This window comes from Leptidea sinapis, chromosome Z (genome assembly GCF_905404315.1).
Source record: "Leptidea sinapis chromosome Z, ilLepSina1.1, whole genome shotgun sequence".
In the NCBI taxonomy this organism is placed as follows: Eukaryota; Metazoa; Arthropoda; class Insecta; order Lepidoptera; family Pieridae; genus Leptidea; species Leptidea sinapis.
Window position 1 is genome coordinate 7,022,817 of NC_066312.1, and position 14,627 is coordinate 7,037,443.

The following is a 14,627-nucleotide window of genomic DNA, read 5'->3' on the forward strand; positions in this document are numbered from 1 at the left end:
GACATTATGTTTAATATTTTTTTCTGAATATATCGATTTTTTGTGTTTGTTTATTACTATTTTACAATTTTAGTTAAATATATAATTATTAAATCTGATGGATGTATACATTCTTATTGTAAACTATTTAGATGAATTTTTATAAATAATGTGTGATTTTTCACGTTTATATAAATTTATGTAAGTTAATTTCTAGTAAAATTATACACATATATAAATACATAATTTTCATCAATGTATTTTTCAGATGAGGATATAAAATCATTTGAGTCACTGACATTGCTTTTAATTTACTATGAATTTTTTAATGAAATGATTATTTGAATTATAATATTCAGCAAATTAATGGATTAGTTGTTATATTATATTCATTGTATATATATTACTCAATTTTAATGTTCAATTAATAAATCCAGATAAATTATAAGTCTAGAGCAACAGTTGCACACAAAACTATATATTATATGCTTTTTAAATACTTTAGTTATACAAAGATCTTTTAAATTGCATGGCGTTAATATTATTTCCTCATTTTCGTACTAATATTTGTTGCATACTCTGTTAATATTTTAGCTGTCTAAGTCGGCTTACGAAATACTGCTCCGCCGACAATACAGACAGATGGACCATAGGCTACCTGAGAAAACCGAAATACTTATATTTCGGTCTGCTCCAAGCTCTTTACTTATAAAGAGCTTGTTCATTGAATCCTTGAAGTTTGTAAAAACACAAGATGTATGTTGTCCTTTTCTATCTTACTTTCTTGTAACAACACTATCTATAAAAATAATATTTACAGAATTCTTCTTCACGAAAAATTCGATATTATTTATTAACGAGCAACCGGACCGATTAGCTGAGTACATCGAATTCTGGCCGTTACGAATTGTTTTGTTGATTTAAAAAATATTAGTTGTGTCTCTTAACATATCTGCCAGCGAATGTCTTGTTAAAATATGTCTAGCCGTTTAGGAGATCAGCCGGAACAATCAAAGAGTGTATACATTATTATATATGTGGTAAATCGTTGTGAAATCAAGATAAATAACATTAATATTGTTGTTTCGATGAATATGTTGTAATATTATTTATTGTGAACCTAGTAAATACTATAATACTAGATAATGAAGTGGCTAACACGAAACTCGTAAAACTAGTCAGTACTCACTGTCTCTAATCGATCCCCACTGGAATGCCACTATAATCGATTTTGTGCTTCGATTCTATTATTTCTCTCGGAAAGAAATAAAGGATAAATTAATATTAGAATGTTTAGATATTTTGTTGAATAATTAGCAACAGTTCGATATAAATTATAAGAGATATCTGCAGATCAATAATGATTATAAATTTTGTAACACAATATTATAATAGTCAAAGTTGACTACTAAGTCTTGATTCTCCTATAGATACCACTAGATATCGCAGCAATTATTTTGATGTAACAATATTGGTGCTTCCGATCCTTTTAATGTCTTCAATTTCGCAGAGGTTTAAGATAACACATTTAGCATGAATATAATTGGTCTTTAAATGTCTGGGTAACATAGTAAAAGATACCTACCCTATCGTCGTACGAAACCAATATGTGACCATATAATTTATATGTAGTTTGGTAGCTCAATTATAAACTAATAAACATTGTCCAAAACAATCTATGTATTAATTACTAGTTTTAATAACCCCTTGGTTATCTAAACTTCATCTGACAATAAAATGCATGTGTTGAAGTAGCAGAGCTGTTATATGGTTACAACCAGTGAACCAGTGACCTGTATAAATACCACTGGACACGCTGTTCAATACATTTGACAGCAATTTTTTTGTGCCTATTTGAAGCGCCACTCGCGAGCGTCCAGAGAACTAAATTTTGCATATAATACAAATGGCTGTGAAGGAACATACAATACTCTGAAGCATTTTTACATTTTGAATTATTTCGTTCATTTTCCGTGTTATTTATACTTCAAGAATCAACGTAATAAAGTACACATTTTGTAAATAGTTTCTCACCATCTATCGATGTTTGCTGAGGTTGTCATTACTAGTTTTAGTACCGACTCTTACTACATGACCAACAGCGCCAAAATGGCGAATATCAAACAGGCACAAAAGCACTTTGACAGCCGCGAGTCCAGTGGTATATAGTAGAGGTCAGTACATCGAACGCATATAAAAGATGGAAGCATTTCTAACGCTTTAAAATAGCGCAAGTAAAACTATACCGTTAGTGGGCAGGGCTTACAAAAGGTCCCGGCACGCATATTAGTTCAGTTAGGCGAGTCTGTACGATCGGTACCTGGTCGGGCGGGATTTTAAAAACAGATAAAACTAGGATTTACAATACATTCATGTATTATAAAGTGGTACCGAGGTCATACGGATCGTCGTCCCAAGGGGAATTTAATAAATTTTCACGTGAAAGAAGGAATAGGAAGAGAAGGAGGAATATAAATTATATGCTTGTGAGTGAGTCATTTAAATATTTCAAATATCAAATTATTTTCAGTGTTGTAACAATAAGCTTCTCTACATTTTTCTTTATAACCATATCAATTTTGTTTGTAAGTTTTGTGTGTTAATATTCTGGTGACAGTTAATTTATTCTTGACAATTCATTTATTATTTTAAAATTTAAAATAATTGATACTTAAATATTAAATGAAACCATCGCCGGCCATATTCTGTAGCACCAGAGGAATCACTAAAGCGTTTGCGGACTTATACGCCTTTTTTTAATGTATACTTTAATCTAGCTAAAATGTATAGTTCAAAAATGCATTTCTTTTATCATACATAACGCATACATCGTCCAGATATCTGACAAACATTGCCAATATGTCAAGCGCGAGAACCAGTTACGCAAGAACCTTTGGTTACTGTAATCATGTCATGCCGAGAACCAATCACGTAAATCACGTTGGGCGCATGACAAACTAACTGACAAAGCACATCCTAATATAGACCTACATTCAACATCAATAACCAAAGAATATACTACTCCTTAGCACTCTTTATTTTATGAAGTGATGGTTTACTATATTGTGACTCTGTGTGATTTTTTCGCGCTAATAATTAACGGTAGATAGTATGGCAAGACAGCTTCCATGTTTTATATGCGTTCAATGGTTCCAACCATTTTAATTGAAAACTCCTGTATGTTGCCTAAACACGGAATACTGGGTACTTTTGAAGGCTATACTGCAAAGCCGTTTCGCCACTGCATCATCCCTCCGCCACACATTTCCACACCATCGTAACGTAAAAGACTTCTTTTTCTTTCATGTTTAATGAATACGTCTATTTCGCCACTGTTACCTAAAATATGTCGTCATTGAAAAGAAGTCAGCCTTGATTGGATTCGGGTAACTAATTCTACTGCTAGAGATTACAAGACTCCAACTCACAGTCCACGACTAACAATACATATAACTTGTATTGAATCTAATTTTGTTTATAGTTCGCCTAACAGTATAATACTTATCTTATTTCTAAAATCAAAATTATTTCCTCAAAAAACCCTCTATCCCACCCACCTTAAAAATCTTGTACTGCAGCTACGACTTAACCATCTTCGAATCTCTGTCCTTTCAGATCTCTATCATTTAACCTTGAAAATATAAATGACTTGGGCCTGGTTCGGGTGTATACGGAAGTTGCTCAAGTATTTCGAAGCCAGTATTTAAATCTGCAGCCAAATCAACGACGGACCTGTGAGACGGAATGGAACAAAACATTTTTGCTCAGTAATTTTGCTACCCAGTTTATTTTTTGTTCTGTATATAGAGCCAGTAACAGTATACATGGTACAAATATTCAATCATGACCACTCCTTTCCTATCACAGAAAAGAGAACCCATGATGTATTCCTGCCTTTTTTTTTAATGAAAATAAGAGATGAGACGAGCAGGACGTTCAGCTGATGGTAATTGATACGCCCTGCCCATTACAATGCAGTGCCGCTCAGGATTATTGAAAACCCAAAAATTCTGAACGGCACTACAACTGCGCTTGAGCCATAAGATGTTAAGTCTCATTTGCCCAGTAATTTCATTAGCAACGGCGCCCTTCAGACCGAAACACAATAATACTTACAAATTACTTCTTCACGGCAGAAATAGGCGCCGTTGTGGTACCCATAATCTTAGCGGGCATCCTGTGCAAAGGAGCGTCCCCTTGTTCTTAGGGGGTTAGAGATAATGGTCTTTGCGAGGTCATAGATCATATTGGTGAAGCCTCGTTTTATCCATGATTTATAAATCGAGCTAAGAAATGTTCAGGACCATGTTGTAGATTTGTCCCCGAGCCAAATACGGTTGATGATAGATTTGGTGTTCGCGAGTTGTAAGGACGCAATATATCACTACCAGTTACAAATTTATAAAAACTGTATCATACGTGTCGGTAATGATTAGGCATATATATCTAATATATAAAATTCTTATGTCGCGGTGTTTGTAGTTAAACTCCTTCGAAACGGCTTGACCGATTCAAATTTTCACCCATCTACAATCAACAGTTACTTTTGTATCGCGATTTTAATATCGGCAATACGTTTGCTGGGTTAGCTAGTGTATGCTATATATAGCTATATATACTTTTTTTTACTTAAAAGGACAAAAACAAGTAAAACTAAAAGTAATAAAACAAACTATTTTCGGAAACAAAAATATTTATTCAATCAAAAAAAAATCACTTTAGTAGTATTAATTCACAAATAACTATAGAGCGCCTGGCGATTAGAGAAAAATAAGCTAAATATATCAAAAATAATCACGAAAGGTATGAATAATATAATTGTCATGGTGCAGCAAACAACTATTACTGTGTATAATTTTGCCTATTCCCAAAAATTATCTCCAGGCCATTTAAAAAAAAACAATTCTAGAAGTGTCGAGCCGTACCTTAAAATAGAATAAGGTTGAAACTAGAAATAAAAAGCAATATAAATTGATGCGATAAAAAGAGAAGCCTTTTTGCTATCTGTGATCTTTGTCGCTCTATGAAATAAAATTTGACTGGGTAAAGGGTAGAGCCATGGGTTCACCCACATCAGGGTGAGTGAGACGGCAATATTATTTGTAGGTACGCGACAGGGACAGGCAGTAAGACATCGATGTACGAAACTGTTTCTAGTATATATATAACCACAAGTCTAAGCGGATGATGCCGCCGAATTAATTGGAGGAATGTTTGATTGAATTGCTTACATTTCTGATTATATATGTATAATAGTCATGGTTAGGTCCAATTGAGTACGGTACCTTTACTTGCAATATATACCTTGAATAATTATTGGGAATCGCATAAAGCATACTGTGTAAAACTACACAACAATATTATAAGCAATATAAATTTAATTAATCTAAAACAGAAAATCTGCTTGTATAAATAAGTGACGACATAAACTTTACATCTCCGTAAATCCGTAGCAGAAATATGTGATGTAGTTGAAGTAGCTATATATCAAAGAGAGTGCAACTAGTATTAACATATAGTATTAAACTAACATTAATAAATCGCTATATATTTTCATTTATTAATATTCCACTAACTTTATTTGATCTTAATTTATATAACGAACTTAATTTATATTAACGAGTATTATGGAAGTGAACATTTGAGTTGATGACAATAAATTTGTATAAGAATTTGTTAAAAAAGAAAACAATAAAATTTTGTTAATATAACTACTCTTGTTACATTACATGAAATAATACTTAACATTTCTTTTTCAATATTCGAGACTTTAGAATTAACTTTAACTTATATTTAATCTTATAGAAACGAAATATTTTCACTATTTTTTTTATACGAAAGTTAATAGATAAGAAGAAGTTGTATAATATTAATGAGTATGATCCTGGAAAGAATATTGAGGCAAAGAATTTGCTTCATCTACGTTCTTAAGTTCCGTTCATCTCTTCATCACTTGAGGAGAAGAATCGTAACCAGGATATTGTACTATCATAAACATATTTTTAATATTTCATTGAGTCTATTCTAAAAACGCACTTCAGTTAAAAGTAATATATAATATTTGGCTTCTTTCACTTGGCTTGAACTAAGGCCGGAAGTAACAAAACCTAGCTACTATTGACAACATTGTTCTATTGATCTATATTCTATAAACATCGTTACTGAAATATTTAACTAGTACTAACTTAATCTAATTTCATGAATGAAAACCTAAACGGAATATTACTGTTTCTTTGCTTTTAAGTTACTCTATGTAGGGTTGGTATGGTAACAGTAATGAATGCGGTATTAAGAACCTAATACATTACGCAATATCCTAACTGAGATCACTAACTGGTCAGTAAAATGAGTGCACTAACATTTAATAACTGTTAGGGTAATACGAGCTTACCACGGTCCGAAAAACAACCTTCGTGCAAACGTGATAAGAAGTTAATTTGCTAAAATATTAAATCACTATGCATTTCGCTATCTACGAACTAACGCAAAAAGTAGGTATTTGTAGTCGCTACCAATATAGATAATACATATAAGATTATATTATTAATCTATTAATTTAGAATTATTATAACATGTCCGTCGAAAATCTGATCTCATATCAAACAATATTACACATTATACAACCAATAAAGACGATAAAATAAATTGTATAAATAAGTTATGTTATTAATAATAAAGCTTCACTAACTCGTCTAGAGTAAAATAATAAAACATAAGTTTAGTACATTAAAGAATAACTTTGGACGAATTAACCTTAAAGCTATTGTCAAATAGACAGCGAACCAAACGTGTGGTGAAGCGTTTTCATTATTCTTGTATAGTATCGTTTCAATGTAGTGTCACGACAGCACGTGAGATAGTTGTATTAGCTGGCTTTGTATGCATCACATCAAACAGAGAGCTAATGCGAGACGCGACTGTTCGACCGACGGTCAGTGCTAACGTCGGTCGAGCGTAGCTATGAACGCGTTCAGTCCAGCGCTGATAAATTTCTATGTACGTAGAGCTACGTCGCGCTGACGAGAATCGTCAGTCCGCTAACGCAATGTGGCAATAACTAAGTCCGTTCAGTGCCACGCTGACAGAGCGACCGATCCTACGCGCGGTTTAACATCATCATTAAAAATCGTTAACAAAAATTCGTGTGGTGGCAATATATTGTATAAATTTTTCCTTCAATTCGACGCTCTATATTAATTGGGTAAGCTAATTATCTTCTCCGTCTTCTATTAATTGTTTGCTTAAATACTACATACATATTAAAGAGGTTTAAAATGGATTCATTTTTCTTCGCAATTGTACAGGCGCCATCAAGTTCGCTGTCAACTAAGCACTAAACGCAACATGGTCTGCGCGTATGGTACGCGCTACGCTCGACCGACGTCAGCGGTGACCGTCGGTCGAGTCGGTCGACCACTAAATAGAGCCTTACAAAACTTTGACACGAGTGGCGTCCTACTTTGTAGTTTGACGTCTCCGCTTGGGTTCGCATTCTCCACGTGTCGCATTTGTTTGACAATACCTTAAAGATAGCCGTGTTCGCTATTACCTTTCCAGCTACATACTGAGCGTAATATCGTCAGTATTTGTAGTAATATGACGTTGTCTCTGTTGAATGTGCTCTTTTCTTTTGTATATGCGGATAGTCAAAAATTGTACACGAACATGTTCAAAGAAAGATAACTTGTTTATATAATAAGTTGTAATTATTATCAACATGAAAATAACGCTCTATAGAGGGCGATAGTCGCGATACCATTCAATATTTTTCTTGGATTTCATGTCCAGTGGTTAATTCGTCCAATACGTTACTTTCCTAAAAATATGAAAATCATACAAAGAAGTTAAGGAACAAGTGTGGATAATAATTTCACATATATTGATTGGTAAGCACTTAAGATGGTAGAGTTTGACAAATGAGACCTCCTAATATGATATTATTATAAGAAACATGAGAAGATACGAAACTAACGCACGTAGTAATCAAACAACGGTCTCCCCGGCAATCTAAATGCACTATTTCATTTTCACGTGAATAAATTTGCAATATCCCAATTATCAGAAAAACACATTCTGTCTCCCAGGAGAGCCACATTTTATAGTCACGGTAATCTTTCAACTTCCATCTCCTGTTTCTTACAAAGTGTGCACTGTGACCAGAAAATCCCTGATATCCTCCCCTATCAATTCTCAACATTTTGTGTGTGTATATATATATAAAGTGTATTATATCAATATCCGCACGAATACCATGCTCGTGCTATACTAATATGGGTATGGTATAAAAATACCATACCCATATTTGAATTATATGCTGCCAAAACGTGGACGTTGCGGGAAGTTGAAAAAAAATGGATGAACGTTCCGGAGATGTGGTATTGGAGGAATTACGCTTGGAATATCGTCGATAGAATTTCATACAAACTTCTTGATACTCCAGGAACTAGGATCAGCGTCTCGAAGAACCTCTAACACAATGACGAGAATTTTTGAGGCTGACACATTTGTACTGACACGCTTGATAATAACCACGACCGCTCCTTGAAGAGTTTAGCGTCCGAGAAGCAGAAAAGTATATAATTAATGATTATACCAGACATCTTCTCCGAACACAGGTTTTATTAAGACCGAGAGATTTGAGGATATGTAATTTGTATTTGTTATTCCTATGTGAAACTCAATTTTCTTCTTTCGTCCCTTATTGTTAAGACCAAGACCCTAAGTGCTATACCATAACCATTTCAAGTTGAAAACAATTTACTGTAAAATCAATTAGGTTCCGAATCGAATCGAATAAATCATTCATTAATTATTCAAATTATATCATTGATGAGTTCACTTTATAATATTATATTAAACTAAATTCAATCGATAAATTAACTAAATTTATTATTATAATATAAAAATAACATTTAATTTGGGAATCCGCCGCACAGCCCTATTTTGTACAACTTTGTACTAATGTTGTCCGAAATACTAACGACCAAAAAATAATACCTTTACAGTCGGGCGCGTCATTTTCTTTCCGTTTAAAATATAAACATTAAAATACTTATAACATATTCACTGGATGACAACGTTCTGTATAAATTACCGGCTATACGTGCGTATAGAAAGGTTTGGGGTGAGAAATGCAATTTTTTGAGAAATCTACACCAACATTTTTAAATGAGGGTACTGTGTAAAGTGCAGCTACAGATACTGAAGCATATTCAAATTAGTTACATGTCAATTACAATATATACAACATAAATTATAAGCGTTCTTAGTCCTACAGATGCGCTAGCCAGTGTGTAAAAGTCATGGTTATAATGTTAAGGCGCGAACACCTCAACATTAATAAGAGTATTTTGTTAACGAGGGTACCATTAAAGCTTTACAATATATATATATTTCTATAACATTTAAACCAAGTATTATAAATACATGTCTGTAAACTCAAAATAGTTTTACGTGTGTGTTAGAGTTAGATGCTAATCGAAGCTAAATATGATACTGAAGAATTAATTGTCTTTTACTGAAGCCGGGTGTATCTGAACATAGTTCCGTAGAATTGGCGAGTGTTCGACTCCGGCTGGGGTCACACGTAAGCGAAGTCAGTCCGCTGAAGGGCTACTGACACCTTGTAGAGACTCTCCATCATGAAGGAGAGGTTCTGTGAAAGGTCACTCACTGGACGCGTGATGGCCACCATATCTGTAATAGTAACATATAACAACACTATATATAAGTGTACATATTAATTAGCTTAGATTTTCTTATTCAAAATAGGAAAAAAAAATCACTTATATATGCCTCAGATATTATGCCTCAGACCTAAGAACGGGCGCAAAAATCTCGGCGGGCTATTTATTTCCTTAATTTAGTTACAATATAAGCAGTATCGTACAAGAAGATAATATAGCCTGTTGGCATTCGCTCCATTCCCAGTCTGTGGTAGATATCATTAAGAAAATAATTTATTTTATAGTTTAACACACCTTTAACCACACAAGCGCTTTTTTACAGATTTCTTTGTTACACTTTCTAGGATCATGTTGTAAAAGCATATACATCCAATAAACTTACTAACTCGATTTGACTAACTAGATTAAAATACCACCCGAATCACATTAACGCATTCTTGGCAAATTTTTGGAATCAATCTACGAGCCGATACGACTTAGGGATCTTCAAGAAAAAAGCATACTGCCATGTTAAAAAAGGCCGGCAACGTATCTCTAACTAACTAACGTAATCTGATGGGTGGTTGGCTCATCCCATCCCGTGAGCCACTTGCCCGTTTGCCCCTCTTATATAAAAAGACTCTTATTTAAATCAAATGCATATAGGTACCCTATTAAAACTCACGGAATGACGGACAGCGATTAATATAAATGTTATGATTTCACAGTTAATTAAAAAACTGTATATTATTATTAAAGAAAATACTACATGTCAAGATTATAACGAATTTCGATTAAATTACTTTTATATTTAACTAGCTAACCCGTCAGATTTCTGTCTGCCAATAGAAAAAAACATGTAAGTATTCGGAAATAATGTAGTCTTAAGCCATCGGAAATGTAAAATCAAAGTTAATGAGGTAAAAACGAGACAAAAACGTGTTTCTGAATGATTTTATAATAAAATTGAGTAATATAATGATATGGATTAAATCATACTTGTGTAAACAGCTTTTTCATTAAGTACCGATTTATTATTGCCAATTTTTTACAGTATTAAAATATGTAGTATATTATCCTTAAGAAATTGACATATTATGACTTTACTGTACTGTAGACCTACATAAGATACATAATTACACCATACATGATATTGTTATATCTCAGAGGGCTTAGACAGCATTTCCATCGAATGCGGGTCAGACGGTTTATTTTGTTCCGACACCTCCAACAAATATTGTAAATGTATTCAAAAACTAAATAAATTATACACTAGAACCTTCCTCAAATACCACTATTTTTTGGTGAAAACAGCATGAAAATCGGTGCAGTAGTTTTTGAGTTTATCGCGAACAGACAGGCAGACACGGCGGTGGAATTTTGTTTTATAATAAGTAGTGATGATAATATAGAGTTATGCTTACCGGGATGCGTCTGCGCAAGTCCTTTGCAATACACATGTAGAAGACTGGTGACGTCATCTTCTGGTAACTCTCCGCGCTCGAGTATTCTTTCAGCGTTTCGTTCACGTACCAACGCCAGCGCAACACCCCATCTATTCAAAGAATCGTTAAGCTTCATAATAATTGCATGCTGTATCTGCCTTAAAAGATAATGCATTAACTTTAGATTAAATATTGTATTGCCGCTATCTAATTCTAATTATAGCATGCAATTTAATTATGTGCAAATTACACAGAGTTGAAATAATATCCTTCTATAAAAATTAATTTGCTAACCAGACCTTAAACCGTGTGTATAAAACTTTTTGGGTAAACAGAGTTGATAGTGAGTGGAACTTCATACAAATGATCACAAAGGCTTTCTCGAACAATTGTTAGATTCAGTCTGTGTTATTACAAAAAAGTTAAACATGTGTTGAACATTCGTTTTAAAAAAGTTCTCTCACAAATTTGTGTCTTTCTGTTGTTTCTCGTTCAATAATCTTTAGAAATTACTAACCTATATTTCAACACGAGTCGAAATGTCTGATTTGTGTCTACCGGATAGATTTTTATTCATATGGATGATTTATATTATATGATGACAGCTGATAAAAAAACACTTCAGTTTATGTTAGGCTTAACGACGTTTCAGTAAAACACAAGCTAAACACTGTTTTGTAATAGAAAAAGATAAATTCGTCGTTATAGTTAGGTCACTGTCTAACAAAACACGTGTCTAAGCCATGTTTAATTTTTTTTTTGTAATAACACTTCATTGCTTATTTATATTTATGAAAAGAAAGATAATAAATATATTTTCTCTCAAATAACTGATTAACTTGGTTGCAACTTCTGCTTATAAAGCTTAGCTTAGTGCAATATAGAACAGTGTACGACGCTGAGACTTAATCCGTTATGTTATTTGTGAATTTGAATTATGTAAATGCGTGTGATTGAAACAAACTGGGTAGTTGACGGTTTAACAATTTTTAATGTTAATGCTGCACTTGAAGCGATTGTTCCGTTCATCTACATTTTTAATAATTTGAAAGTTTAATGTTTATTATATTATAATAGTTATCTGGCCAATAGCCATGTTTAATTTTTTTTTTGTAATAGCACCGAGTTAATTTAAAGACAATTTAAAAGTGCTAGCAACCTTTGCCTCTGTATTAGTCCGAGTAGTGTGGCGTCATCGTGCGGTGCTGGCGAATGTTCCGCCCACGAGTCGGCTGCGTGCGCGATCAGTGCAGCACGTACTTTCTTCACTGCAATACTCATTTCCACACCCTGCGTATATTAAACATAAAAAATAATTATTGCTTATTTGAAAAACACATTTTTAGATCTTATTTTTGAGGTAAGTAGGTATAGATTCGAGTTGGTGAATGTTAGGACTAATAAAACTGGACGATTTATATTTTAGTGTATTTGGTGATTTTTACCAGTGAGGCTTGATAAATATTGATTAGTGTATCAAATAATGTGTAGGACCAAATTGTGACAGAATTATTTTATAACAACCCTAAAGCCACCTAATCCCACTATCAGCTCAGATTCGTTGGATTATTTGGGTTAGAAGGCTAACTTTGTCGGTGCATTACATGTTCTGGCACACTATCATTTGAAATAAATGCTCACAATTAGTTAAATACTAAGGGTATTGCACCAGTTACTACCTACCGAATACATTGTCTAGCGTAGCTAAACCACGGATGCTCGTGAGTCGCCATCGGAATCAAAAAGTGGACTCAAAATAGATAATCAATACCCACATTACATATTTGATACGTTCTGTGAACTAGCTCCGACTTAAACCTACAGATTAGATGCTCAAACACAAAAATAAAACGACTCGTGTAACTTCTCAATTAATGTGATTAATATTGTTTAGAAGCGAGATCCTGTTATTTGTAATTATATAACTTAAGCTTAAGGTAATATGTTGGTACTATGATTGTAAAACTCTATAGTCTTAGTGGTTTCCCTAATAAATAAATAAGTAGCAAAACTGATGATATTTACCCTGTTGTCCACGGCAGCGTGATAGACAGCCATAACCATTTTGTTGTTAGTTTCTAGTAGCAACAACAGCTGAAAGATTAGCTTGTACAGACATCGCCCGGTCTCCTCAGCGTTGTGTGATACCTCCAACGTCTACAAATAAAAACCAATCAATAATAATCACAAGACCTAATAAATCAAGAATTATAAAAATACAAATACACTATAAAAGCAAAACAAAAAAGCTGCCATAATATAAACCCATGTAGCGGTAAGTTAAGTACGGATTAAATATCTATGAAAAACTACATTACAAATTCAAGTGTTATTTTAAAACCACAATGAATAAAGAATTTTGACTTTTATATTGCCTATAATGTGAAGTATTAAATGTTTGATTTGTTATTTGCTTATGCCTATAAATTATCCGCAATTATTGTAAACAATAACGCTATGGCATTACGTTAAATGGTAACAAACAAACATTTTAATGTATATAATATATTAGATATTATGAAAAGAATGTGTTCGTGTAAAATATTACCTCTAGTGCGTGCTCTCGCCGCTCGAAGTACGTCTCGAGGTGTTCGTTGAACTCGAGCGCAGCGTATCGCACCGCGTCTCTTACGCGTGAACAGTCCGCAGCCACTGGCCCCGCCCACAACAATGGCGGCTCTTCTTTCGACAGACGCTCCAATACGGCTCCTAGCTCGCTCGCACAAGCCGCCACGCCCTCACCACAAACGGATATTGTTTTGGATGTCACTTCCTGTATATCAAAATATGTTTATTTATTATATTATTAAACAGTCTCCAAATGAAAAACGTAAACTTATTACAACATTATGTCTATATATATATATAGCACACGCATGAAAACAAGATTGATAGGTAGGTACCAACTTATTACACAAAAAAATCAGTATTTGACATTATATCCTTCTTAATTGTCAACAGGGAGAAGGATGAAAGAAAATCTTTTCCCGCAAATAACTGACTAACTTGGTTGCAACTTCTGCTTATAAAGCTTAGCTTAGTGCAATATAGAACAGTGTACGATGCCGAGTATTAATCCGTTATGTTATTTGTGAATTTGAATATTTGTGTGGTAACCCACACAAATACTTTTATCTTTAAAATAACATAACTAAAGAACATCTTAATACTGAAGTATAAGCAACGCAAACGAAGTCACGAGCGCCATCATTGGCTAAGTATATACCATTATTACTAAAAAATAACCGTCTCCCTCGAACACCGCCAGGCTATCGAGCGTGACAGAGACTGTTATTGTTTATTATTTACTACTATAATGAAAATCAATTGAAATTGTCCATGTTATAAGTAAACAAAAATAATGTTACACCTATAGTTATAAAAACGACTAGAATATATTTAATTGGTGTCTGACCTATAATAATTTCTAATTGAGTCTTTTTGTGTTCGGAAGCCCAAAACAAAAGCAGTAGTAAACTTATAATGCCTACTAATCGGCTAATTCGAGTTAGTAAGACTTTTGTGGGGCAATGTATAT

At 33.5% G+C, this 14,627-nt stretch overlaps 1 protein-coding gene across 1 annotated transcript in view; it reads right to left on the reverse strand.

Moving 5' to 3' along the window:
- Positions 1-4,654: 4,654 nt before the first annotated feature.
- LOC126978281 (protein furry) overlaps positions 4,655-14,627 on the reverse strand; it is a 166,547-nt gene continuing 156,574 nt past the window's right edge. Inside the window, exons 53-57 of the mRNA XM_050827028.1 lie at positions 13,638-13,862; positions 13,115-13,246; positions 12,249-12,379; positions 11,069-11,199; positions 4,655-9,675 (exon numbers count right to left, since the gene is read on the reverse strand). Coding sequence (XP_050682985.1) covers positions 9,560-9,675; positions 11,069-11,199; positions 12,249-12,379; positions 13,115-13,246; positions 13,638-13,862 — 735 coding nt within the window. The 3' untranslated portion in view covers positions 4,655-9,559. The remainder of the gene's footprint in view (positions 9,676-11,068; positions 11,200-12,248; positions 12,380-13,114; positions 13,247-13,637; positions 13,863-14,627) is intronic.